The sequence below is a fragment of the Ochotona princeps genome, chromosome 19, assembly GCF_030435755.1.
Source record: "Ochotona princeps isolate mOchPri1 chromosome 19, mOchPri1.hap1, whole genome shotgun sequence".
Classification (NCBI taxonomy): domain Eukaryota; kingdom Metazoa; phylum Chordata; class Mammalia; order Lagomorpha; family Ochotonidae; genus Ochotona; species Ochotona princeps.
In genome coordinates, this window is record NC_080850.1 from 49,109,431 (window position 1) to 49,136,770 (window position 27,340).

The 27,340-nt window shown below is 55.7% G+C and overlaps 1 protein-coding gene across 1 annotated transcript; it reads left to right on the plus strand.

Moving 5' to 3' along the window:
• Positions 1 to 13,135: 13,135 nt before the first annotated feature.
• REEP5 (receptor accessory protein 5) lies at positions 13,136 to 26,334 on the plus strand. Its single transcript, XM_004586584.3, has 5 exons — positions 13,136 to 13,365; positions 13,524 to 13,617; positions 24,075 to 24,213; positions 25,563 to 25,731; positions 26,247 to 26,334. The coding sequence occupies exons 1-5, from the start codon at positions 13,248 to 13,250 to the stop codon at positions 26,294 to 26,296; spliced, it is 570 nt and encodes a 189-aa protein (XP_004586641.1). The 5' UTR covers positions 13,136 to 13,247; the 3' UTR covers positions 26,297 to 26,334.
• Positions 26,335 to 27,340: the final 1,006 nt, after the last annotated feature.

Below are 27,340 nucleotides of genomic sequence, written 5' to 3' on the forward strand. Positions count from 1 at the left end.
TCTGTCTCTCCTCCTCTGTGTATATCTGACTGTAATAAAATAAATAAATCTTTAAAAAAAAATTAATCTGACCAGAATTCAGATCTTCAATGACCCAATCCTAGCACTAAGTCATGTCTAATTATCTCTTTAATCTCCTCCAAACTGCACACTTTCTGCATCTTCCTCCACAGGTGGGGGCTGGCACTGGGGCACAGTGGGTGAGCCACTGTTTGGGGTGTCAGTACCCCAAAGCCCAACATGTGGGACCCAGCTTCCTGCTCACATGCCTGGAAGGCAGCACAAGATGGCTCAGTATTTGGGATTCTGTCCCCCAAGTGGGAGAGCTGGATGGAGCTTCTGGCTCCTGTCCCAGCTGTCGTGGGCATTTGAGAGTAAAAGATTCTCTCACTCTCTCCTCTGTCTCCTCTCCCTTCTGTCAGCCTGCTGTTCAAATAGATAAATAAGTAATCATTTAAAAAATCCAATGAATACTATACATAGTTACGTCCTTTGGTTTTACTTAACCTATCTGGGATGTCTTCCATTTCCAAACTCCCGCTCCTCTCTCGGACTGTACCAGCTGCAGGGTGACCACACCTGCTCGGACCTAGCCAGGGGTGAGGAGCCTGTTCCACAGTCACTGCTGCGAGTCTCCATTAGCACAGCCACTCACGGCTGAAGACATCCACTCGTAGCAACTGTACTCATGTACAGAGCCGACGGAGAAGTGTGTGTGTGTGTGTGTGTGTGTGTCCCTGAGTTGATAGGAGCAGAAACATTCCTTGTATGTACATTTGTGTGAGTGTGTGTCCCTGAGTTGATGTGAGCAGTAACAATCCTGTGTGCGTATGAGTGTGTATATGTGAGTATGTGTATGTGCGTACGTGTGTGCTCCTAAGTTGACGTGAGTGGGAACGTTCCCTGCAGCTTTTTGCACCTGGGTGACTTCAGTGCTTGTCTACAGGAAAATAGCTGTTCAAACACAATGAGCTAGCGTGCCCTATCCACATGAGATAAATGACAAGTACACATTGCAACGAGAAGAAAGGGAGCTGGCAGAACGGCTTTGCAACAAGCACACTAGTGTGTATGATTTGCTGATATTGATCAGTTGGAAACAAAACAATGTATGGGCCCCTGCGCAATGGCTCAGTGGCTGGGTCCTCACCTTGCAAGCATGGGATCCCATATGGACATCAGTTGTGTCCTGGCTGTTGCACTTCCCATCCAGTTCCCTGCCTGTGGTCTGGGAAAGCTGCAGAGGATGGCCCAAAGTCTTGGGACCTGGTAGCTGCGTGGAAGACCCAGAAAAAGCTCGTGGCTCCTGGCTTTGGATTGGTTCAGCTCCGGCCTTTTTGACCATATGAGAAGTGAACCAATAGATGGAAGATGTTTCTCTTTGTCTCTCCTTCTCTCAGTAATTCTGCCTTAAAAATAAAAATACACAAATTTTAAAAAATACAAAGAACATGTGGCAATGACTTAGAAATGGGGAAGCTTCCAATGTTTCAAATTAAGCAACGCTAGCAGAATGAAGTCCACTTCTGTAAACACTCAGAGGATTGGAGTGGGCTTGCAGAGGCCGACTGAAACAAGTTGAACTGCATCCTCTACAGTCCCTGCAGTGGCGTGTGGGGGTGCTTGCTATGGGGCTTGAGAAAGGCCATGCCCCTGTCCCCAAAGGTGTACCCCACTTTCCTTGGGGAAATCTTGGAAGTGGAGAACACACATTGATTTTGGTGGACTGTCCTTTAGTTTGGCATTTATAAATGGTTGCAGGTGTATGTGACTTAAGCCGAATGCATCACCAGCCGCACGTTTGCTCAACACAAGCTATAGTAGGAAATCAAAAGCAAATACACTTTGCTGCTCCCAAGGAACTTACAATCTAGCTCTAGAGATAGGAGCCAGAAAACCAGGTGTGTGCCGGGGTCAGCACAGCTCACCTCGCACAGGGCTGGCCCAGGGCAATCGAGGGACTAGAGACGCTGCGGCCAGCTCCTTCACAACCACCTTGTCACGGACAGGAGTGACAGGCTCGGCCCATGTCACTTACGGCTGTGTGGGAGCCGAAGCAGGGACTCACTGGGCAGGGCTGGCCTTAGAAGACACCGCCGTCAGGACTCGGAGCATCTGCAGCCTGGACAGCCGGGCTTGGAAGCGCCTCTCCCAGCTCTCTTTCATTTTGGTGCTCTTTCTCTGTCCCTTGTCTCTCTGGTTTGGCGCCCTGGGTCACCCAGAGCTGGAAGATTTGCATCCACACAGGATACCCACGCATGAGTGCAAAAACTGAACACAGAAGTGGCCGAGATGGTCAAGGGTGGTGCATGTGGGCCCGTGGTATTTGCCAAGCTGAAGAGTCCACTGGGACTCCCCGTGTCCCCAACTGACACAGCACTTGTTGGAGTACATGTGAGATGAGGCAGCCCAGGCCACCAGGCCTCTGCTTGGGCCTGGATTTAATATACCCTTTCCCCGGGCCCGGAGCCGTGGCCTAGTGGCTAAGGTCCTCGCTTGGAACGCCCCGGGATCCCATATGAGCGCCTGTTCTAATCTCAGCAGCCCCACTTCCCATCCAGCTCCCTCTTGTGGCCTGGGAAAGTAGTTGAGGACGGCCCAATGCTTTGGGACCCTGCACCCGCGTGGGAGACCTGAAAGAGGTTCCTGGTTCCCAGCATCGGATCAGTGCACACCGGCCCGTTGCGGCTCACTTGGAGTGAATCATCGGACGGAAGATCTTCCTCTCTGTCTCTCCTTCTCTCTGTATATCTGACTTTGCAATAAAAAAAAAAATAAATCTTATTACAAAGTCAGATATACAGAGAGAAGGAGAGACAGAGAGGAAGATCTTCCGTCCAATGATTCACTCCCCAAGTGAGCCGCAATGGCCCGGGGTTGTGCCAATCTGGAGCCAGGAGCCTGGAACTTCTCCATGTCTCCCACACGGGTGCAGGATCCCAAAGCATTGGGCCGTCTTCAACTGGTTTCCCAGGCCACAGGCAGGGAGCTGGATGGGAAGTGGAGCTGCTGGGATTAGAACCGGCGCCCATATGGGATCCCGGGGCGTTCAAGGCGAGGACTTAAGCCGCTAGGCCACGCCGCCGGGCCCATAAATAAATCTTTAAAAAAATATATGCCCTTTCCCAGCCAGGGCTCCTTGGCAGCCAGTGTCCTGCAAGGGATGGGCAGATATCACACCAGTGTCTCCAATCCCCCAGACTGGGGTGCCTGGAGCCTGTGAGACACCCTGCAAGGGCGCAGTGCTGGCTCAAGTACCTGGCTCCTAGCCACCCACAGGGAAGAACTGAGTGGAGCTCCTGGCTCCCGGCTTCAGGCAGGCTCAGCCTGCAGAGTGAGTCAGGACATGGAAAAGCTGTCTCAGGCAGAGATGTGTGGGTTTAAGGGCAAAGCAGACTTTAGGGCTCAACTGCGCATCTGGGGTGATGGAACCATAAAGAAAGCAAAGACATGGTGACCACAAAAGTCCACATGTGGTCACTTTGCAGCTGGCTACTCAGTCCTACAAATCGCACAGTAGATTGCAACAGCAACAAAGTAACTGAGACCCTCCCTCTCCCCAGGAGCAGCTTGGCTCTGTGGTGCTAATGCTGGAGTTCCCAGAAATAACCGCTCAGGTCAGCAAAGCCACAGGAACGCATGGCGCACCTTGTCTTTTAATCGAAGCTGCAGGCCGGGTCACTTGGGGTCTGAACCTTTGCTGGGCCATGCCCCAGCTGGCAAGGAGGAGACAGGGCAGGGACCAGAGCCCACCCTGGCCAGAGGCTGCCAAGAACAGCAGCTTCTTCCTTGGAACCCAAACATCTCATTCTGCTTACAAAAACAATCCTGAAGAGGACTAAGTGCTCATTAGGGACGTTTCCAACAGAAACTCTACTGGGAGGAGTGGCCTGTGTTCCCCGTCCCTGCCCCTACACGCTGCCCCGAAGCAGGGTCAAGGGTCATCTTGTTCCTTCACCTAAAGGCAGTGCAGACGTCCTCAACAGGACAAAGGAGAGCAGAAACTACAGTCACGGACCCGGATGAGCATAGCGTGATCCACATATTGCTTTAAACCCTGTATATGTACATACGTATACAGGGTTTCTAAAAAAAAAAAAAACTCTTCTATTTCTTTCTATTTTTTCTTCTCTCTTTCTTTAAGTCTATCTTTAAAAAGAAAGAGGACCTGCTGTGATAGCCTAATGGCTAAAGTCCTCGCCTGGAATGCTCCAGGATCCCATATGGGCGCTGGTTCCCATCCAGCTCCCTGCCTGTGGCCTAGAAAACCAGTCGAGGATGGCCCAAAGCTTTGGGACCCCGCACCTACGTGGGAGACCCAGAAGAGCTCCTGGCTCCTGGCTTTGGATCGGTGCAGCACCGGCCATTACGGTCACTTGGAGTGCATCATTGGACAGAAGATCTTCCTCTCTGTCTCTCCTCCTCTCTGTATATCTGACTTTCTAATAAAAATGAAAAATAAATCTTTAAAAAAGAAGAGATTTCAAAATAAAGGAGAAAGAAAATAAGGGTGCCAGTGTGGTGGTGTGGTATGCGAATCTCTGCCTCGCATTGCCCACGTCCCACACGGGCACTGGTTCTAGTCCCTCCTGCTCTACTTCTGCTCCAGCTCCCCGCCAACAGCCTGATGAGTGTTCCTCCCATGATGAGAACAGTAGTGATATCACCATACAGTGTCTAGACCCTAGGTAACACAAGGCAACCCTACTGCGGGGTGATTAGCACCAGATCCAGGAGCTTGGGTTCTGCCCTCAGGGCATATTCGGAATGATTGACCATATCTTAAACATCAGTGATTCTGTAGCCTTCTGGAAACAAGTGTGCTATCTTCAGCAACTTACATGCACAACACTGGGCCTGGGAGGTCCGTGGGGAGGGCCTGGGAGGTCCGTGGGGAGGGCCTGGGAGGTGAGGCACACTTGACAAAAGCAACACCCTGAGAAGCCCACCCTTGCCTGCTGTCCTCTGTGGATGGGCCCTAGGCTGGGCTGTCCACACCTGGTGGCTACTGATTGGACTGGCCTTGGAAAACCCTCAGCAGGCTGCTCAACTCCGCTCCACCATCCCCGGTACAGATGCACGGCGAGCCGCAGGAGAGAAGCCACAAGCAAACCCACCGAGGTCTGCAGCCCACAGACCTCGGTGGGCTTTCCTCCAAAGTCAGACAGAAGGGCAAAGTCCCGGAGGTCTCCAACATCCCAGCCATTGTCACTCTGAAGTGGGACCATGGTTGCCTTCTGCTTTGCCTTCGCAAGACAGTGGCCAACCCTTCACTTCCTCCTCTTGGACAGGAAAAGCCAGTTCAGCAGGGCTGTCACACAGAGTCTTGGCTAGTCTCACCGGTGGCCCGCCTCCCACTGCCACCACCTTCTCCAGGATATACAGATTTGAATCACATGGCAGATATACAGAGAGGAGGAGAGACAGAGAACTTCTTCCTCCTCCATCTGTGATTCACTCCCCAAGCTGCTGCGACGGCCAGAGCTAAGCCAATCTGAAGCCAGGAGCCAGGATCCCCCTCTGGGCCTCCCACACAGATGCAGGGTCCCAAGGCCATGGGTGCCCTCAACTGCTTTCCCAAGACACAAGCAGGGAGCTGGATGGGAAGTGGAGCTGCCAGGATTAGAACCGGCGCCCATATGGAATCCTGGGCACATGCAAGGCAAGGACTTCAGCTAGTAGGCTACCGCACCAGGCCCTCAGCTATTTTTAAAAACAAGTTGAACATGGGCCCGGCGGCGTGGCCTAGCGGCTAAAGTCCTCGCCTTGCTTGCATCGGGATCCCATATGGGCTCTGGTTCTGGTCCTGGCAGCCCCACTTCCCATCCAGCTCCCTGCCTGTGGTCTGGTTAAGTAGTTGAGGACAGCCCAAAGCCTTGGGACCCTGCACCTGCATGGGAGACCTGGAAGAGGCTCCTGGCCTCTGGTTTTGGATTGACTCAGCACTGGCCATTGGGGCCACTGCAGAGTGGATCAGCGGACAGAAGATCTTCCTCTCTGTCTCTCCTCCTCTCTGTATATCTGACTTTCCTATAAAAATAAAATAAATCTTCAAAAAAAAAAAAAAACAAGCAAGTAGTTGAGCTGAACATCCTGGGGAAGCAGGAGTCAGGTGTGCTCAAGGACACAGGTTCCCATCGCCGCCAACACCCCGTCTCAGGAGAGTCAGGGAGGCCCACCCTGCCGAAAAATACATCTGGAGCAGCTATTGCAGGCATTTCGGAAGTGAACTATTAGATGGATGACTTCTCTCTGTCTCTATGTGCCCCTACCGTTCAAATCAAAAAACGAATGAGGGGGTCAGTGTTGTCAGGAGGCAGGGTAAGACGCTGTCGGGGATGTTTGTATCTCTGTAGGAGTGCCAATTCAAGTCCTGGCTCCTCCACTTGCTTTTTTTTTTTTTTTTTTTTTTTTAAGATTTATTTATTTTGATTGGAAAGTCAGATCCACCAAGGGGAAAGACAAAGATCTTCCATCCACTGGTTCACTCCTGAAGTGGTTCCAGTGCTGGATCTCAACTAATTCAGAGCCAGGAGCTTCTTCCAGGTCTCCTGCGTGAGTGGAGGGTTCCAAGGCTTTGGGCCGTCCTCAGCTGCTTTCCCAGGCCACAGGAAGGGAGCTGGATGGGAAGTGGAGCTGCCAGAATATGAACTGACGCCCATATGGGATACTGGGCGTTCAAGGCGAGGACTTTAGCCCTTAGGCTGCCACGGTGGGCCCTCCTCCACTTTTGATCTTGGTTTCTGCTAATGCTTCCTGGGGGGCAGTGGGAAAGGCTTGGGGCCCCACCACCAGGGCAGTAGACAGAGTTCCAGGTGTTTGGCTAGAGCCTGGAGAGTGAAAGAGTGAGGAGACACCTGACTCTTTGTGTGCTGTTCTGCCTTTCAAGTAGATGTAAGTAAACAAATTAATATTTGTAAGTATTAATAAATTTGTAAATACCTAAAAAAGCCTACATAAAATATAAAATTGTGCTCGCTTCAGCAACAATGCACTAAAATATAAACTTGATGAAGGACCACAAATTATCTTAAAAATGGAAAACTCTAGATGAAAAAACTTTTATATCAGAAAAATGTCCATCTTAAAATACATCTGGAGCAATCCCAGAGAGACTTCTTCACATCCGCCTCGTTGTCATGGAACTTTCGGGGGAAAGTCACAGGAGGGCACCATTTTGTGCCACGTGTAATGTGACCTCACTGTCTTGAGGTTTCCACTTGTAATCACAAACCTCGTGGCTCCAACCCAGACAGCTTTGTCTGCTACCTCCTGGACACTGCCGCCATGCTGTTGAGCCCTCAGATAAACTCCTCTGGACAGGGTATTGGCCCAGCTGACACCAGTCCATGTGGTATGGCTTGAAGGGGCTATAACCAGCTTCTCCCCCCAGGAAACCAGCCATTTGAAAAACATGTGTATCTGGCCCCAATTATGGCCTCCTCGTAGACTGCATAGGAGCTATGAAGTCGATACTAATAGAGACCCCTGAAAGAAACAGCTGGGCTGGCCCTCCAGGAACCCCAGGAATAATCTCCTGGCTTCGAATTGGCTCAGCTCTGGCCATTGCGGCCACTTGGGGAGTAAATCAACAGATGGAAGAGCTTCCTCTCTGTCTGTCCTCCTCTCTGTATATATCTGACTTTGCAATAAAAACAAATAAATTAGGGAAAACAAGAAAACAAGAATCCACTGCAAACGCAGAGCCTGGCAACGGGGGCTGCAGCTTCCTGCAGCATTTCTCAGTATCTCACACACAAACCTTTTCCTTCACATTCAAGAGGCAACGTGGAAGTTATCACATGCCAAAGGGATCCAGAAAGAGAGATTCCTGCTTTAATCTATCCTGCATACTCTTGTGGGATGGTTCAAAAAGTGTCCAAGCGGCCATGTGACAAAGCCTGGACACACTGTATTAAACATCAGGCAGTCGTTGATCCACAAAATCAGAAGTCATAGTTTTAGCTACTGGTTGCAAATCCCAGCTAGGTATAAAACCCATTTCTGACCTTCTATGTTTCACTGGGAGGGCTGACAGGACACAGTTGGTGCAACAGCTGGTGCTGTCCACAGCTGTAATGTTTGCCCCCATCCCACCCCCAGAACCAGCAAGGAGCACCTCCCAGCAGCACGGCGTTGAGGGAAGGAAAGAGCAGCCGTCAGGCCTCCGTGCTTCCCTCGGCTGGGCTCTGCATGCTCAAAGGGAAAGGCAGGTCATGGCTGCCATCAAGTGTGGGCCAAGCCCCGCCAGGGAAGGCCCAATGCCAGGAACAAGACAGACAGAATTCAGGGAGGCCGTATCAGCTGCTGCATGCCAGCCAGGGACAGCCTGACAGCCACCTGACGGCAGTGCAGTGGTCAGCTTCTTGCCCACGTCATCCTGGGCCTTCAGGGCACACTTCCCTCTGCCACACAGCAGTCCTAAGCTCCCTCCCCTCTGTCAAGGGTGGCTCCCAAGGGCTAAGGACCCCCACTAGCAGCCCCCCATCAACCACCATTGATTGAGTGTCCCCCTCTAACTTAGGACTCCGGAGCTAAGCACCTGCGTGGGTGAGGGGCCAAACCATGTGTGAGCGATTGCACACGAACCCACTGACACTGCACAAGCGCCCAGTGCCCATTTTGTTTCCCTGCCGTTCCCCTGTAGCCCCAGTGCAGATGGAAACCCACTCCATTTCTCTCGCACGCCGTGAGCTGGGTCCTCTACAGGTCATCAGCTTTGCTCCACCAGCACCGAGAGAGACTCCAACACCAGCCCTGAGCGAGGTGGGCTTCTGGAGGATGAGAAGGACCCCCAAGACCACACGTCTGGTCAGTAACAGAGTCTGGAATTCTGGCCTCAACCCATGGCCTGTCCTCAGCTGAGGCAGCGGTTGGGTGTCAACTCAGTTATTCTGGTGGGGATCCTGAGGTGGGATGCGGCCACGTGTAAGGCTGTCGTGGCAACAGAGGACTGGTCCCCGGCCTCCCCAGATGTTCATATCCAGACCCTATGATTGTGTGACCTTGCCTGGCCTAAGGAACTTTGCAGATGTGCTAAGTGGCAGATCTAAGGATGGGGATTATTCCGGGCTACCTAGGTGGGTCCAGCCTAGTCACACAGGTCCTTAGAAGTGGAAGCAAGGGCCAGGGCCGTAGCCTAGTAGGCTAAGCCTCTACCTGTGGCATCTGCATGCCATTTGAGAGTGGCATGCAGTGGAGTCCTGGTGGCTCCACTTTCAATCCAGCTTCCTGCTAATGACCTAGGAGGCAGTAGAATATGGTCCAATTGTGGGGCCCCTGCCCTCACAAGGGAGACCCAGAAGAAGCTCTTGGCTCCATTGTGGCCATTTGGGGAGTGGACCAGCAGATGAAAGATCTCTCTGTGTCTCTCCTTTCTCTAAATCTCCCTTTCAAATGAAAATAAATACATCTAAAAAGAAAAACGAAAAACAGAAGCAGAAAGCAGATGGATCCTGTAGGAGGCAGAAGACAAAGGCAGACAGACTGATTCGGGTCCCGGCAGCAATTCCACCAGCTCCCAGTGGTTTCAAGATGAAGAAGAGGGAACCCCAGTGTGACGACCACTGACACCGAGTCCTGGCAACAGCTCAAGTGGATGAAACACCCAGCGTGTCCACGAGCCTCTGCAAAGGGGCATCTGGGGCATGGGAGTAGAGGCCATGTTCCAGAGGCCAGAGCTGAGCCACAGTGCCTGGGCGGCGTGTGAGCAGAGCTCATGTTCTGGCTGGAGGACAGACAGAGCTGACCGCTGTCAGGAGTGGCAGCAGCCACAGGCTCTGAGCCCCACCTGTGGTCCTCTCGGTTCTAGTCCCCTAATTGCCCTGAGGGAAGAGCACACAGCTGCCTGAGCCTGGCTCTCCTTTAAAAAAAGCCAACTGCAGGGTGCCCTGGGAGCACATGGGTGAACCCAGATCGTGCAGCGCACTGGACTGAACCGGCCCATGTGGGTCCAAAACTCAGAGCTCCTCTGGGGCCAGAATAACCAGTCTTGAACAGAGAGAAAGCAGCCTGCTTGTCCCCTGAGCAGGCGTCAGCCAGGATGCCCGCGGGAGAAGCAGAGGCTGCCGGGGCTGCTGGGCAAATCTGTGGGTTCCTACGCAGCTGTGCTGGCACGGACACTTGGCTTCCATGTGACATAGTCTCTGGTTGGCTCAGTGTTGGTCACGAGCAGAAACCTCCTAAAACTCAACTTCCTGTTTGGTAAATGGAGAAATGCAGCAAAATGCTTCATCTGGATTTCCAGTAGAAAATGCTGAACAAAATGAGAAAGAAAGTAAAGTGTGGGTTCAGGTGTGCTCAAGGGAGTCTGCTGCTCTCACAGCCTTCTGCTGCCATGCTTTGGGAAACCACACTCAGCCCCTCAACGTCCTCCTGCCCCCCATCCTGCAGCTCAGCCCCCCACGTCCTGTAGCTCAGCTTCCGTCTGCTCTTTTGTCTAGAGGGCCAGTGTGGCAGATGACCGTGTGGGTGCCAGTTCATGTCCTGGAGCTCCTCTTCCCATCCAGCTCCCTGTTGATGTGCCTGGGAAAGCCTTGGGACCCTGCCATGGGAGACCCAGAAGAGGCTCCTGGCTTCTGCTTCCAATCAGCTCAGCTCCAGCTATTGTGGCCATGTGGGGCGAGAGCCAGTGATAGATCTTTCTCTCCTTCCATCTCTAAATTCCCCTTTCAAATGGAAATGAATAAATCTTAAAAAAACACTATCTTGAAATTCAGAATTACAGAAAGAGAGGGAGAGAGAGAAACCTTATACCCACAAGTAACTACCAAAAACAGCTGCAGAAGCCATTCCGGAGCCAGGAAGCAGGAGTTTCTCTCAGATCTCCCCCATGGGTCAGGGGCCCACGCCCGTGGGTCATCTTCCCTGCTTTCCCAGTCTGTCAGCAGTGACGTGGATTGCAAGTGGGGCATGAAAGAGCACTGCCTGGGGTGCTGGTATCACAGGCTGCCTCCTCTATGCCAGACGCCTGCCCCTACTCTGTCTTTTGCACCCTCATCTGCCCCTTCCTCCTCCCCCAGCAGAAGCGGGGGTGCTGATGGGGCCAAGGTCTTCTGTCTGCCTCATGCACCTGCTTGGGACAGGAGTGAGGTGAGGGGAGACTGCTGTGACCCGGGCTCTGTCCTGCTCCTCAGCAAGCAGCGTGTGAGCACTTCGGGAAGGGACATGTGCCTTCTGCGACGTGGCAAGCGGAGGGTCCAGCCTCCGCTCTCGCCTCCTGGACAGCACAATGGCCGCTTTCCTGCTAGCCTGAAGAGCTTCTGACCAATGAGCCAGCTCCAGGCCAGCTTCTCACAGCCTCCCCAATAACACCTGGTCTCTCTGGTCCCTGGGACTGCACACAGGGTCTCTTCCGCATCCGCCTTCTCACCCGCCAGGGTCTGACCCAGCAGGTACAACCTCCACGAGCCCAGGTTCTCACGCTCCCCCAACGACCCCGCGATTTCCTAAAGCCTAGAATTCGCTAATATTTCTCTATTTCAGCATAGAGACCCAGAAGGGTTTTTATTTTTCAATTGCATTTTCTTTGGAAAACAAAGAGACAGAAAAAGATACAGAAACATCCCTCCTTAGCCTGTTCACTCTAGAAAAGCCCACAACAGCCAGGGCTGGGCCTTGTAACAGCCAGAGCTGGGCCTTGTAACAGCCAGGGTTGGGCCATGTAACAGCCAGGGCTGGGCCACGCTAAAGCCAGAGCTGGGCCTTGTAACAGCCAGGGCTGGGCCATGCCAGAACCAGGGCTGGGCCATGCTAAAGCCAGAAGTCTGGAACTCATTCTGAGTCTCCCACATTACTGGCAAGACTCCCAGAGTCAGTGCTCCCAGACTGGAGCACTCTGCTTAGGGGATGGAGCACTCCAGGGGATTCTTAGCCAAGGCACCAAATGCCTGCCCCTGGAGATAACAGGGCGGAGCTAGGCTTGGTACATAGAACAACCATGAGTGGGCTGCCACCAGATGCTCCTTGCGTGTCCAGTGTGGCACAAGATGAGCCCCTCTGGCCCCAGTGGGAGGGGATGCTCCCAAGGCTGGCTCCATCTGCAGCATGAGCCAGTGCAGCAGCCCAGAGCGAAGCCACTGTCTGGCTCTCCCGGGCTGAAGGAACCACACACAGGGCCTCCTAGGGTCAGGACCCCAAGTCCCACAGCCCAGGTGGGCTCCTGACCCGGTGGGGGCAGGTCCCTCCTCCGCCTCTACCTCCTTCGCTGGGTTCCGACTTCCCCTGGTCTGAAGACACAAGTCCAGCAAGGTGGAGAGCCCCCCTTTTCAGCTCCAAGCAAGACCCCACTTGGAGGGGTCAAGGGTCGAGCTGGGAGTCACGTACTTTCTGGGGTGGCATACAGGGACAGTTCAGCCCATGGCAGGGCTCACGTGCCTCCTGCTGTGGTTAGGATCTAAGCAACCAGCCTAGGGGATGCTGGGAATGCGGGTCTGGCCTGGCCTTGTGCAGACCTGGTTATCAGTGGGGTGACCCCGCAGAGAGGGGATCTCCTTTCTGTCTCTCCTTGTCACCGACCTTTCAAATAATAACGAAAAAATCTTCAAAAAAAAAAAAAAAAAAAAAAAAAACACCAAACTGAGTGGCAGGTAACACAATGCCTGTTAGATATTCCATCACTCAACACAGTCAACGAGAGCCTGCGGAGTGCCAAGTCCTGGGGCACTGCAAGTGTAGGACACAGGGGAAAGACAGGGGGTGACACAGACCTGGGTACAGCTCGGCTCTCCCTGGCCGGTAGGTGTTGCCCTGATGGGGGAAGTGGGTGGGCAGCCAGTACCCCATCCCGTCCCCGCACCCAACGCCCTCCCCCCCCAGTGCTACCGTGTGACGGCTCCTGGGGACGATTCGAGTAGAACAGCAAAGTGACCGCTGGGGAAAGGGAGGAAGGACCCCCACCCCGCGCGGTCCCTCCCTCCTTGCCTCCTTGTTTGGGCCAGGAGGTGCCTAGGAGCGCACCAGAAGTGTCCCGCTGCAGAACGGTGGCCCGGGTCCAGGTATGTGCGCTCCGCTCCTGGTCGGTGGCCCGGCCCCCACCCCGGGCGCTGGCAGCTGCGGTCCCAGGCGCGCCCGGGTGTGGCCCGGGGCGGGCGGCCAGGGGCGGGGAGGCGCGGGGAGGCGCGGGGCGGGGCGGGCGGACGCGGCCGAGCGGACGCTGCAGTCCCGCCCCGGCGCGCCCGGCTCCGCGTCCTGCCGCCTCCGTCCGCCCCGCGCGCCGCTGCCCCGGGCCCGCGTGCCACTGCCTCGCCATGTCCGCCGCCATGAGGGAGCGGCTCGACCGCTTCCTGCACGAGAAGAACTGCGTGACCGACCTGCTGGCTAAGCTGGAGGCCAAGAGCGGCGTCAACCGCCGCTTCATCGCGCTCGGTGGGTGCGCCGGGGCGCGCGGGGCCGGCGGGCTGCGCTGACGTGGCGCGGGGCCGGGGCCGGGATCGGGATGGGGATCGGGATCGGGGCGAGCGGGCCGGAGGCCGGAACGCCTGTGCGCGCCGCCCGCTGACCGCCTGGCCTGGTGGCGTCCGCAGGTGTCATTGGGCTGCTGGCCTTGTACCTGGTGTTCGGCTACGGAGCCTCCCTCCTCTGCAACCTGATCGGCTTCGGATACCCGGCTTACATCTCGTAAGTGGCCCCGCGCGCGCCCTCCCTCGCTCCCCGGAATCCCGGCCGCCCCCGCGACCCCACGACCCCCCGACTCCGGCCGGCAGGTGCAGCGTCTCCCCTGTGCTCGCCGCCGCGGCTGGGCCCTGAGCCGGCCGCTCCCCGTCGGACGCGGCTGGTCACAGGGCCGTGGTTACTCGGCACATTCACCAGATCTTCCCCTCCGCGAAAACAGAAGCGGGACCCGCCCTGGGGAGCCCCGCGGGGGCGGGAGAGCCGGAGTCCGTTTCTGCTTTGCAAAAAACCAAACCTATAAAACTCACCCACAGTAGGGCTCCTTGGTGGTGTTAGTGATCCGTTCAAACACGGAAAGGCTCTTGAGAGCCAGCTCACCAAGTAGGAAGGGCTGGTGTTCCCAGCTGGGGCGGCTGCTTCAGTTGAGTCGAGCTGGATGCTTTCCCTTCGTTTAGGTGAGCTGGAACTCCGCGAGGTAAGTGGGTGCTGGGTCTGTCGAGCGTTCTGCCAGAGGGTTCTGCAACTTTCCTGGGTCCTAGACATAAAGAGAACCGCCTGCTAGGCCGCTGAGAGCATCGCCCGGTGTGGGTCCTCCTGGCCCCGTGTGGGAGCGCATGCTCACAGGGGCTGCATGAGGGTGCCGGCGGCGTCAGAGGCCTGGGCTTGGGAGCGTCCTTCACCTGAGCCCCTCCAAGGTTCACCTGTGATCCAGGACATGCCCAGGGCAGACCCCGAACATGGCGCTGGCACAGGTGCCAGAACAGTGGCTGGGCCTGGTGTCAGAGCTGAGCTGTGGGTGGCACAGGGACCCTGGCTGGGGTCGGGCCCCTCACCCCGATGCCCTGACAGGGACATGATACCTTCCCTGGCAGTCTCTTACCCAGAAAGCCTTTAGGCCACTTTGCAGCCTTGGAATGTGGAGTTTATTGATTCCAGCTGGAATAGGTTTGGGGGTGGTTTTGGGTGGCTGCGGAGCTGCTCGGTACTGAAGCTGCAGTGAGTGGGGGTTTGTTTTGTAAGTATTGAGGACATAAAGAAGCTGCCGGCCGCGTCCGTGTGTGTCATCAGGTGAGGAACGTGAGTGTGCGTGTCCTTCCAGATGGTGGTAGGGAGCTGCGTGTCTCTGACGGCCTAGTGTGACTTTTCCAGAGGCTGGCGCTGTCACACCATTGATGTTCAAGGCCGTTCGTGCTGCAGGGACCTCGGAATTGGTCCTGCCAGAAACTTGTTCCATTCCTTTCTTGCTGGGTCTGCGCGTGGGGCTCTGTGCCATGAGCAGGGGCGCCCCGGTTTGGGAAAGCGTCTGGAGGCCGCAGGGTGCAGACAAGGACTGCAGACAAGCTCCTGCCTGCTTGCGCCCTGGGCAGGCCCACAGGGAGGGAAGCCCAGAGGCTCCTGGCTCCAGACCAGGCCCTGCCCCCACCCTGCCCACCAATGCTCTGTCTGTCCAGGGACACTGTTTCCTTCTGCTGTTCAGGGCAGGGCTGTGGACCCCAGCCTCACCCACTGCCTGGCTGTGAAGTGGACCCCCACCCCAGGCCTGAGGAACTTGTTTGAAAGTTGCCATTGTGTGGGGCGCATGTCGCTGCTGTGGGGTCCCAGATGTTTCACCCTGAAAGGTCACATCCAGCCCATCCCCTGCTTCTGCAAGCCACTCGTGTCCTCCTGCAAGGTCACCTGTTCTATTTCTTTTTTAAAGTTTTTTTTTTTTTTTTTAATTGGAAGGTCAGACATACAAAGAGGAGGAGCAATAGAGATGAAAATCTTCTTTCTGCTGATTCACTCCTCAACTGGCCGCAATGGCCAGAGCTGAGCTGATCTGACGCTAGGAGCCAGGAGCTTCCTCCGGGTCTCCCACACGGGTTGAGGCCCCAAGGCTTAGGCCGTCCTTGACTGCTTTCCCAGGCCACAAGCAGGGAGCTGGATGGGAAATGGAGCTTCCAGGATTAGAACTGGTGCCCATATGGGATCCTGATGCAAGCAAGGTGAGGACTTTAGCCACCAGGCTGCCATGCTGGGCCTTGTCTGTTGTATTTCTTACCAATGAGATTGAAAGGTTTGTGGCTTTGTGTTGAGTGCAACTTTTTTTTTTTTTTTTTTAGATTTCTCTCTCTCTCTCTCTCTTTTATTTGAAAAGCAGAAAACACACACACAGAGAAGGAGAGACAGAGAGATCTTTACCTCTGGTTCACTCTCCAAATGGCCAAAATGGCCGGAGCTGAGGCAATCCAAAGTCAGGAGCTAGGAGCTTCTTCCCAGTCTCCCACATGGGTGTAATGTCTGAAGGCTTTGGGCCGTCCTCCAGTGCTTTCCCAGGTCACAAAGGGAGCTGGATGGAAGTGGAGCACCCGGGACCTGAGCCAGGGTCCATAGGGGACCCAGTACCTTAGGCAGTGGCCTAATTCAAACTCACCAAGCCAACGGCAACCGCATTCTGGGTGTGTGTGTGTTTGTTTTTTTTCTTGCAAGGACTTTATGGGCAGCATGTGTCTCAGGAGACAGACTGGCCCTGAGGACAGTGCCACCCCCACTCCTGACGATGACAGCTCCAGGCAGGATGTGGGTGGCTGTGGCTGGCGCAGTGGGGGCAGGGCGGGTGACCACTTCTTTTTTATTGGAAGTGCGTAGTGGAGCAGCTTCTCGGCCAAGTCCCCATGAGACAGCAGCATACGGCGCCCCTCAGTGTGCCAGGCCAGCAGCAGCCCGGGCAGGCCTCCCACTTGTGCCCGTGACCTCGCCGTAGGTGAAGCAGTGCGTGGGGATGATTGTGGGTGTGCTCTTGTTCTCTGCTCTGCTGGGCCCCCACTCGCCACGTGGGTCAGTAGTCCCATCCTTGGCGTTTTAAGATTTACATGTTATTTATTTGAAAGGGGTAGAGATCTTCCTTCCACTGGTTCACTCCCAAAGTGGCCACAACGAAGGCTGAAGCCAGGAGCCATGAGATTCCTCTGGGTCTCCCGTGTCAGTTCTGGGCCCAAGCACCTGGGTCATCTTTGGTTGCTTTCCTAGGTGCAGCTGGGAGCTGGGTTGGAATTGGAGCCATATGGGATGTGGGAGCCTCAGGGGTCGACCTACCCAGCCGGGCCACTCCTCTGGCCCCTATGCCGTCATCACCTTTGCCTTGCAGGGAGCGGAAAGCAAGCAGATGAGCTGTTTCTGTATTATCCGAAGACGTTTTATTTGAAGCTCTATAGAAGTGTCCGTTTTCCTCTTGTTTCCTGTGTTTTTCTCAGGAATCGGGCTGCCACCCTTGTGGGATTACCAGAGCGGGCTGAGGAGGCCAGGCGAGCAGCCCAACTGCCTTAGTGGGGGACAGAGGAGGGGAGCACGCCCCCTAAGGTCCGGAGAGGCCACACTGGTGCAGAACCTTCAGGTCCACGGTGGTCGGAGCTGGCCGCAGTCAGAGCTGGTGCCTGGGAGACGTCAGGGCCCGCTGAGGGCTTTTTCTGAGTGTGCTAGTCGGCCTGCTTGAAGCTTCTGGCATGGGTGTAGCTCTTGGTATGGCTGCTGGGCCCCTAGGCGGTGTTCTCCATACCTATGTGGAAATGTTGAAAAGGTCCTGGAAAACTGAACTAAAAGATAAGTTTCTGCTAGTATGAAAACATTTTTTAAAAAAGCACGATGGCTTAGCGATTAAATCCTCAGTTTGTAAGTGCCAGGATCTCGTATGGGTGCTGGTTCATATCCTGGCTGCTCCTTCCCGCTCCCTGCTTCTGGTCTGGGAGAGCAGTTGAAAATGGGCCAAAGCCATTCTCGGGGGACTCAGAGGAAGCTCCCAGCTCCTGGCTCCTGCCCTCGGTTTGGCTCAGCTCTGGCCATTGCAGACACTTAGGGAATGAACCAGCAGAGGAAAATCTTTCTGTCTGTAAATCTGCCTTGCTAATAAAAATAAATAAATATATGTTTATATAAGTAGATTTATTTCAAAGGCAGAGTTACAGAGAGGGAGAGACTGGAGCTGGTCCAGAATGGCCACCACTGCCAAGATGAGCCTGGCTGAAGCCAGGAGCCTGGAACTCAGGACTCCCTGCGGTGGCAGGACCCTGGGCCACATTAGCTAGTGTTGGATCCATGGACTCAGTGGGTCAAGGGAATTGAACTGGTGTATTAGCTATCCATTCTGCTTCTCTTTGAACTCCATTTCCCCTGAGGTCTCTAAGTGTTTGTGCGGGGAGGTACACAGGCACCCCTGCTCGCTGCCAGGGGCTGGGGTGGATATCCAGGGGTCTCCCATGGCCCCCCTAGCTCCGTGTGTCCAAGAGAGCTGCTCTGAGTGGAGCCTGCGAGGTGAGACCTGACGCCTGGGGGCAGCATGCCATGGTGCAGTGCTGGGGGCTGAGGCCCTGCCGGGCTGGTTCTTGTCTAGCTGCTTGCTGGTGCTCATGTCCTGGGCTCCTTGCACACATGTGAAAGGCCCAGGTGGGACTCCGGGTTCCTGGCTCAGTCCTGGTATTTGGGGCGTGCGCTCTTGGATACGAAGTGTCTTTCTTTCACTCTCATTCTTGGTCTCCTTTTCAGATAAAAACCAAGCAGAAAATTGTGTTGTACCGCAATTCAAAGCAAAGCTGCAGTGGTAACTTAGCTAAGGCGCCTGGCAGATGCAGTGAGAATGCATTGGGGCGGGGCGGTGGGCATCGGGAAGAGCGGAGCCAGGTGGTGACTCCCCCAGGTTCGTGAGCAGCAAAGAACCCGAGGCGGCCTTGGGGTGATGGCACTTGTTTCCCGCTGGTCTGCGTGAGGTGGAGCTTGGTGGTGCTGGAGGACGCACGTGTCGCTGGCTGCTTGGACTGTCCTTATCTTGACACTGCTTCTGTTTCCTTCTTGAGAACTTGGGGACAGACACCCGCCCACGCCCACCCGGCCTCATCCAGGTGGCCAGAATCCTGGGTAGAGCTGACGTGGCCGTGGCCTGTGTAGCCAATGGTAACCTGGGCCTGCAGCGCGGAGGGCTGAAAAGCTGAAGCTGTTCACTGTTGCTGGCGTTGGACAAGCTGCAGTTATTTGCATCACTGCCCACACTGCCAACCTGGTGCAGGATGAAGGTGTGGCAGAGAGGTGGGAAGCACTGAGTGACTGTCATTGTTGCAACCAGCAGCTTGGTTCATTCCTCTTCCAGGTTTGCCTGCCTTGGGAAAAAAACAAGGTTTCGAAGGAGGAAATAATATGAACCATTTAAATGGTTTGTTCTTAGTCTGAGTTCTAGGGCTCATCGTCCGCTGCTTTCCCAGCCGCTCTGGCAGTGAGTTGGGCCGGAAGTGGAGCAGCTTGGACCTGAACTGGTGCCCATCTGGGATGCTGGGGCCACAGGCAGCAGCTCTACCCATCTCGCCCACAGCGCTGGGCCTTGTAAATACTTGTGAAGTTGCTCATGAAGCCACTCTTGGCAGCAGTTGGAATGTGAGTAAGGGTGAGGTATGGCAGCCTGCCCCGCTCTTCTGTGCCGCTGCTGCGTGCTCTTCCCCGTCCTCTGAGGAGCGTGGCAGGTGTCGCAGCCCCAGGCGGCTCCTGACCTGCTGCCCTCCGCTGCCTCAGAACGGGCATCAGTCAAAGCCGTCGACCACCCACCACCAACGAGGGCTGCCCTGCTAGGCTTCACATCTGCTTTTCTTGCTCCATCTATTAAGTGGTTGTAGCGGTTTTGTTGTTTTTCAAATGGCAGAGAGAAGGTGACCCAGAGAGGCTCGGCTGCCTGTTCCTGCCCCAAGCGTCAGGGCCCAGGGCCAAGGCTGCAGCTCCTGCCAGGTCTGCCCTGTGGAAAGCAGGGTCCTGGTGACTCACTGTGCCATCTGCGTTTCCGTACGTTGGGGGGTCAGTTCATGCTGCAGGATGGCCCTGGGTAATAGGGCATGGTATGTTTTCTCACCGTTTTTGTGTGGTCATCTGAGAAGGTAGCTTCGGCATGCTTGAGAAGCAATGAACAGAATGAAAAGACAGAGTTGAAAATGAATTAAAAAGAAAATAAAATTGGAAACAAAATGATTAAAAATATGGTTTACGTTATTTTGAAATCCATTCCTGGGAGGAGTCTTCGGAAGGTTCATGAAAAATTGCATGGCTTTTCAATCTTTTTTGGGCTCCAGGATAAGCGAACCCTGTGGCTGCTGTGAGCTCTCGGAGGGTCCCTGCTGTTTGCCCCAGATCTCTGGAGGGTGTGTGGAGGATGGTAGGCTGCAAGGGGAACAGTCTACAGGCTCCCCTGGGCTGCTGCCCACACGCCCCGCAGTCAGGGCGGTCCCTGGACTTATCCTTTCTTCTGGCATGGAAACAGGTGATTTCCCCTCCTGGAGGCACCTGCGAGGGACATCCCTCGGCAGCTGCAGCCAGAAGCTCAGAGGTGGGTGACGTCTGCCAACTGCCAGGCCCCGTGTTCTCCTTGCTCTGGCTCCAGGGCATCTGCCGTGCATGCTGGCATGGAACATGTGATTAAGAACAGGCTGCACCACGTTGGGAACAAAACCCTCAGGCAGACAGGCCGGGAGCGGATCTTGCCTGGTCTTTGCCATCAATGTGTCTGGGGCTTTGGGTCCTGCTTGGGGCACGAAACCCAGTCAGGGTCAAAGCCCTTGTCGATGGGCACAATCGGCTGCAAGGGACACCTCTCCTTAGCTCATGTGAGGGCTGGCGGTGCACACCGTGTGCAACAGTCCTGTCCGCCGTGCGTGCCACTGGGTGTCCATGCTGGGAGTGATGTGTGTGTACTCACGCCAATGAATTGCCCATCGGGCAAATGTGTGCAATGCAGCTTCCTCCTGGTTTTTCTCCTGCATGCCAGGCCGTGGGTGGAGGGGAGAATCCCCACATTGTCATGGCATCTGGATCCGTGGTCCCCGTTGATCCCATGACTGAAATGGAGTGATATAATAGGGTTGAGAACGAAGGCGTCTGGCGGCCTAGACTTTCAGAGTTAGAGCACTGTGGGACAGGTGTGAGGATGTCCTGCACCCCAGTGTCCCTGTGTGGCCCATCTCTGCCCTGTGGCGAGGCCTTGGGTCTCCAGTGCCCGCTCTGCTTAGCCTGTGCTGCCTTGGCATGGCCATGCTCTCTGTGGCCACACCGGGTTCCCATCCCACTTTTACAAGGCAGCAGCTGAGGTGGGATGAGTACCGGGAGTGGGGAGGCGGGTGGGTGAGAGGAGGTGGCCGGCCCCAGGGCTTGTGACTGCCTGGCCTGCAGGCAGCCTTGGGAGTCAGCTTTCTTTGGCTCTTGGGAGCCTGGGAGCTTTGGGGTGTAATTAAGATCCACAGGTAATTCCCTAATCTACTCTTAGCCTTATTAGCCCGGTTTAAGTCGGTCAGCTCCGCCCTGAGCTCTCTGCCTTGCCTGTGGGCGACAGGTGTGACTGTTCCTCCAGGGGAGGTTTTCTGGGTGTGTCCTCTCCTGCAGCTTCAAGGCCACATCCCCTGCGCTGCCTGGATGGAGCCCCACATCCAGAGTGAAGGGGGAGCAAGTGGAGCCCGGAGTGGGCCAGCTTGCCCAGAAGCCCAGCCTAGGGGGTGGCCCACAGCCAGGAAGGACTGTTCTGGTAGCCATGGCTGTGCAGCAAGACTTGTGCAAAGCCTGGGCAGGTGGCAATTCCTCCCCAGTGTGGAGGGCAGCCTCTGTGACTCCCAGGAGGAAGTGGCTGCAGCAAGCCCGCTGTGTAGGGCAGGTGTCCCTGGAACTTCTCCACGTACCCCGCACACTCCCAGGGGCAGGCTCACTGTAGGGGCCAGCCAGGTGGGCTCTGCCGCCCCACAGTCTGCAGCTAATACCATGTTCTGTTCTAACACCCACATGGTCAGCCAGCTGTTCATCTCAGTGCCGTCCCAGGGGTCCCTCTGCATTGACATCACAGCGTCTGAGGAAACTCTAGTGTATCCAGGCAGTCTGTAGCCCTTTGAAAAAGTGTCAGGGGGAGTGGGTGTTGTGGCCCAGCAGGTTGAGCCACTTGGGACACCCGCCTCTGCATCCCATCCAGTTCCTGCTAATGCTTACCTTGGGAGGTGGCTGGAGGTATCCCAGGTACTGGGGTTCCCGTGAGCTGTATGGGAAGCATGGGTGGAGTCCTGGCTCACACCCACCTGGCCCTGGACATGAGGGGAGCCAGTGGATGGCAGACCTGAGTTCTCTTTGACACTTATTTTACCTTTCAAGAAATAACTAAAGAAATCACTTAAACAAATATCAAGTGTATAAACAGGTGCTTCTCCGGTTTTCAATGTTTCAGTGTCTGACACGCTGAGTGTGAACTAGCTGGGCTTGGAGCTGCCTTCCACCCTTGGTACTGTGGGGTGAGGTGTTCAGAGCCGCGGGTCTTCTGCTTCACTGCTGCCCCCACACCCTGGCCTGGTCTCAGTGCTGCCCCCTGCGGGCGCCTGCTGGCCTCACACCTTGGCCTGGCCTCTGCTGCTTCTCCTTTCTGGCCATCTGTGTGGGGGAAGCTTGGGGACAACTCAGGAGAGAACTCCAGGAACCGCTGTGTCCTGTGGGTGCTGAGGACGGGGCAGGAACGATTTGCAGAGAGCAGGGACGGGCAGGGGGACTGGGCGTCTGTCCATGGGGGCCTGGGCAGGGTCTCGCCCCAGTGGCAGTTCTAAGTCTGGATCAGTGTCGGCTGAGGATGAGGCAGGGGAGAGGGGAGAGGGGAAGGTGGGTGGAGTCTGCGGGCTGCAGCTTGGTGGGGGGCAGCATGCTCCTTGTAGACCCCAGGACCACGAGCACTGAGCCGTGTCTGAGCTCTTAGAATGTTCACCTGCAGTTTTGCTTTGAGTTCCTTTACTGGAACTGCCTGGATACTTCTAGATCACTTTAGAAGTGCAGGCTTCTGTCCTAGTGGTTAACATCTGAGGACCCGGGGGTTTGAGTCCAGTTTCCCACTAACGCAGAAGCTGGGAGGCAACGTTTGGGTGCCTGCTACCTAGGCAAAACCTCAACGTAGGCCCTGGTGCCTGGGCCAGTGCGAGCATTTATGGAGTGGAGCAGCAGAGGGGAGCTTGCTGTCTGCCCCTCCTGATGGTAGGGGGCTGACCTTCCCGTATTGCGGTGGAGCTGTGCGATATGCCTGTTGGGGGCAGGTTTCCATCTCTCGGCCTCTGGTCTGCTGCCGGAAAGGGTGGCCTGCCCTCTGTCTGTCGCCTGTTGCCCTGGGCTCAGGCCCGTGTTTGGACTTTGTTTTCCTAGACCACAACATTGAGCTGACTGCCCTCAAGCTTGGCTCTATGTTTGGTCACCTGCACGGTGTTCTAGACCACACACCCGTGTGGGTTAGAAAGAGAGAGGGAGAGGGGAGGGAAGAGGGAGAGAAATACCTTCTATCCACTGGCTCACTCACTACATGGACACAGCAGGGGCGCTGCAAGAGGAGTCAGGAGCCAGGAACTCGCCGAGCACTGGGACCACATCCCGCTGCCTCCGCAGGGGTGTCAGTAGGAGCGTGGGTGCCCAGCTGATGGGGACGGGATCTCCAATTGGCACTCGACCTGCTGTTCCCCAGCGGTGGCCTGTTCTGATGGCTTACTACCGTCTGCTGCTTCCTGCCTGTGTGTGCAGTGCTGATGGGTCAGGGACTAACCTGTGGTTGAATTCTTCGGAGAAACGTGGGTGCTGACTAATGTTCTGACAGTTGAGACATGATGAATTGATAATCCATGGTTTCATGAAATGTTTTTGTGTGTATATGGGTCTGTGTGTTCACGGGAGTGTGTATGGAGGACACAAGGACACACACACACCGGGCATTCGTGGCACACACAAGAGCTGCTCCTGTGACCCAGGCAAGGTGGTGAGCCTAACGTACAGACCTAACGAGGCCCCATTTTTGGTGGGTTCTGGTTTGAGGGTTGCAGTGAGAGCAGGAGAGGCTATGGGGCCTCAGGGTTAGCCCCAGAACGGTCCTCGTGCGGCAGGAAGTCTGTGGGGCAGCTGAGTGTTGCCCAAGCTTACTGGCTTCCTCTGGCCAAGGGCAGCGAGGCCTGGGATAGGCCTGCCTGCCGTGCACTGCTGGGGCTGGTGGACAGTGCAGGGCGGCCTCTGAGTGTTCCCGGGATAGGCCTGCCTGCCGTGCACTGCTGGGGCTGGTGGACAGTGCAGGGCGGCCTCTGAGTGTTCCCGGGACGGGCCTGCCTGCCGTGCACTGCTGGGGCCGGTGGACAGTGCAGGGCGGCCTCTGAGTGTTCCCGGGACGGGCCTGGCTGCCGTGCACTGCTGGGGCCGGTGGACAGTGCAGGGCGGCCTCTGAGTGTTCCCGGGAAGGGCCTGCCTGCCGTGCACTGCTGGGGCTGGTGGACAGTGCAGGGCAGCCTCTGAGTGCTCCTAGGATTTGTATCGCAGTTCTTGGGCAGTGGGTGCGGGAGGCCCCAGCCACTGCATGGGACTTGGTGGCCTAGGGTGCTGTCCCCGTCTCTGGTAGTGGCTTGGGCAGGAGGAGCATCATGAGGCACATCCCCCGCGAGCCCTCGGCACCCACTGTCTCTGTCTTGCTTCAGGATGAAGGCCATTGAGAGTCCCAACAAGGAGGACGACACGCAGTGGCTGACCTACTGGGTGGTGTATGGCGTGTTCAGCATTGTCGAGTTCTTCTCCGACCTCTTCCTGTCCTGGTTCCCCTTCTACTACATGCTCAAGGTACCCCAGCCTCCCACGCATGCAGGTGGGCGTGGATACCAGGGCTGCTGCTGGGTAGCTGTGTCCCTCCAGGGCACGAGCCACTCAATGGGAGCAGCATGGGGCCCTTTCTGTGCAGCATCTCTGCAGGTCATGCGGCATCCAGGCAAGAGCATCTGTCTGATGTGCTTTTGGAGAACGTGCTGCAGGGGAGTGGGGTGGGGGCAAGGACAGGCAGTGGGCCATGGGATGTGCTGGAGGGAGGCATGTCCAGCCCTGAGGGATTCTGGGTCTCTTCCTGCTATTAGTGTTGAGTTTACTAAGGGCATAGGGGACAGTACTGACCTGGCAGGTGGCTGTGCAAGGAAGTTAGAGGACCAGGCTCGACCCCATGCTGCCTGCCCACCCTCCCAATGTCTGTGTCACTCCTGCAATGCCAACCTCCCACATAAGTGCCAGCTCAAGTCCTGGGTGCTCCACTTCTGATCCAGCTCCCTGCTGATGGTTTGGGAAAGCAGCAGAGGATGGCCCAAAGCATTGGGTCCCTATACCCACAGGGGAGACCCAGATGAAGCTGCTGGCTTTGACCTGGTCATTGTGACCATTTGGGGAGTGAACCAGCAGATGGGAGATCTCTCTCTCTCCTCCAACTCTTTCAAATACATAAAGCAAAACAAACGAACAAACAAAAACCTGGGGTAGTCATCCTGCTTTTACTGGCCCCTTTTATACAGGCATGTGTGTTTTTAATTTGGGCCGTGCCTGTAAATGCACACTGAGCTATATTATCCTGTTACCTTGTTACCCATGTATGAGGGTCCTTCAGAAACGGAGACACTGTACATCTCTCAGACTGCAGGAGCCAGGAAGTGGGGAAGACCCCGGGGTGCCCTGTGCTGACCCCCATGGATGCCTGCCGCATGCAAAGGCCCTCTCAGGCTGCTTTCCTCTGGCCCGCCCTCCCTCCCTCCCATTTGTAAGGCAGATTTTTCTGTATATTATTTGAGAGGGAGAGACAGAGATCTGCCATCTGCTGGTTTACTTTCTAAATGGCCACAATGGCTGGTGCTAGACCAGGCTGAAGCCAGAAGTTTCTTCCAGGTCTCCCACAAGAGTGCAGTGTCCCAAGGTCTTGAGAGAGAGAGCGAGTGTCCAAGACCCAAAGAACTGTCAGGCTCCCCGCCCTGACGGTTGTGGCATTCGGGGATGACCTGTGCATGGAAGACTTCTGTCTGTCTCATCCAGCCTTCCAGGTGGAAACAAGACAGACCACACACTCACCTGTGAGGGGTAGACAGGAGACTGCGCGGCTGTGGCTTCCTGCGGTGTGGTGTCGCGGAGCCGGGCTGACAGGTGTCTCTGCCCTGTAGTGCGGCTTCCTGCTGTGGTGCATGGCCCCCAGTCCCTCCAACGGCGCTGAGCTGCTCTACCGGCGGATCATCCGCCCCTTCTTCCTGAAGCACGAGTCCCAAGTGGACGGTGTTGTGAAGGACCTGAAGGACAGAGCCAAGGAGACCGCGGATGCCTTCGCCAAAGAAGGTAAGGTGTGGGCAGCCCAGTGCCTCGGGTGGCCAGGTGCTACAACCCGGGGTCTGGGGACTGGCCTCCTGCTGTCCCGTCCCCTCACCAGGGCCACCCTGGGGTTTCATGGAGGCCATGCCATTGGGACTTCCCCTCCCTGCCCTGCACACAGGACGATGGCTGCCCTGCTCCAGAGTCCCCTCAGGGGCCAGGTCAGGCCCGCCTGTCTTGTGTGTGGGCAGCTTCTGACCAGGCCCAGCAGAGCACCCTACCCCTCAACTCCTGGGATTCATTCCGGCAGCAGATGCCTGCCTGGGCTGGGTCATGAACCCCAGGAAACAGTCATGACAGGTGTGAGGCAAAGCAGGACAGGCAGGAGGGCCTGGGGACACGGTACAGCCCTGGGGGCCCCTCGGCCCTGACCACGAACCCCCAGGGCTTCTCATGGGACCCCAAGTCACCCACAATCCTGTTGCCTCGTGGCCACACTGGGCACTAAGCTCTGATGTACAACTTTCTTTCCCTCCCAACAGCCAAGAAGGCAACGGTGAACTTGCTGGGCGATGAGAAGAAGGGCACCTAGGCCTCCCAGGCCGAGCTCCCGTGCTCCTTGCACTTGTGTCCTAGTAGGGACTGTGCTGTCATCCTTCTGTTTGCTTGTCTCGGGACGTGTTCTCTGGAAAAACACACACGCCGGAATGTGTTGTGTTGCCGGCTTTTACTGTCTACATAATACGGAATGTGTTAACTTCAATTTAATGCAGTAGACAGCGCCCAAATTTTTGAAAATGTAGTTTGCCTGTGGGTATCAAAAGATGTTATTATCCCTGCAGGAAGTATAAAGTTAAAATAAACGACATGTCCCACAGCCGGCCTCTGCCTTGGCTGAGCTCACTCTGCCCGTGTCTGTCTATACACTGCTGTTTCTGTGGCTTAAGACCCTTCAGTGTTCTTACTGTCCTTGCCTTTCTGCGCGTGGATCCTGTGGCGTGCTCATGGGGCAGCAGCCTGGAATCAGCCTGCATGTGCAGCTGGGAGCTGGAGGCACTCTGGGTTGCAGATGCTCAGGGCGACTGTGAACATGGTGGAGGCCACAGGCCTGCCTGGCAGCTCTGGGAGGAGTCGCACTGGTGCCAGATGGGGGCGCTGACAGACGTCGGGGGCTGACGGGAGATGCCTGGGGTGCCACTCCAGGCTTTTCCTTCTAGCTAACACGTCAGTTTATTCTTGTGTTTTTCCAACCAGTTTTCAAAAGTTGTCCATGTAGTCCTTTTCCTCATTAGCAGTGTCTCAGCTGTAGACAATAATAATAACTTGAATGAGACTGAACTAAAGGAAGTGTGCAATAAACAAGATTAAACAACCAGCCAGTCCGATGCGTTGAGGGAAACAGAGGCGCCGAGTTCTTGAACCGAGAGGTAAGACTGTGCTGACGGCTGGCAATGCAAAATGCACTAAAGCCGTTAAGGGAGTGTCAGCCAAATAATTTGCACGGGAGCAGGTTTTACATCTAGGGAAAACAGGCTGTTGGTGGGCGTCTTTCGAAAGAAAACAACTTCTAGAACTGTTATTAGCGGAGAGGGAATCAAAGCTTAAGCCACAAAAACATCAAAGTGTCTGAATCTCT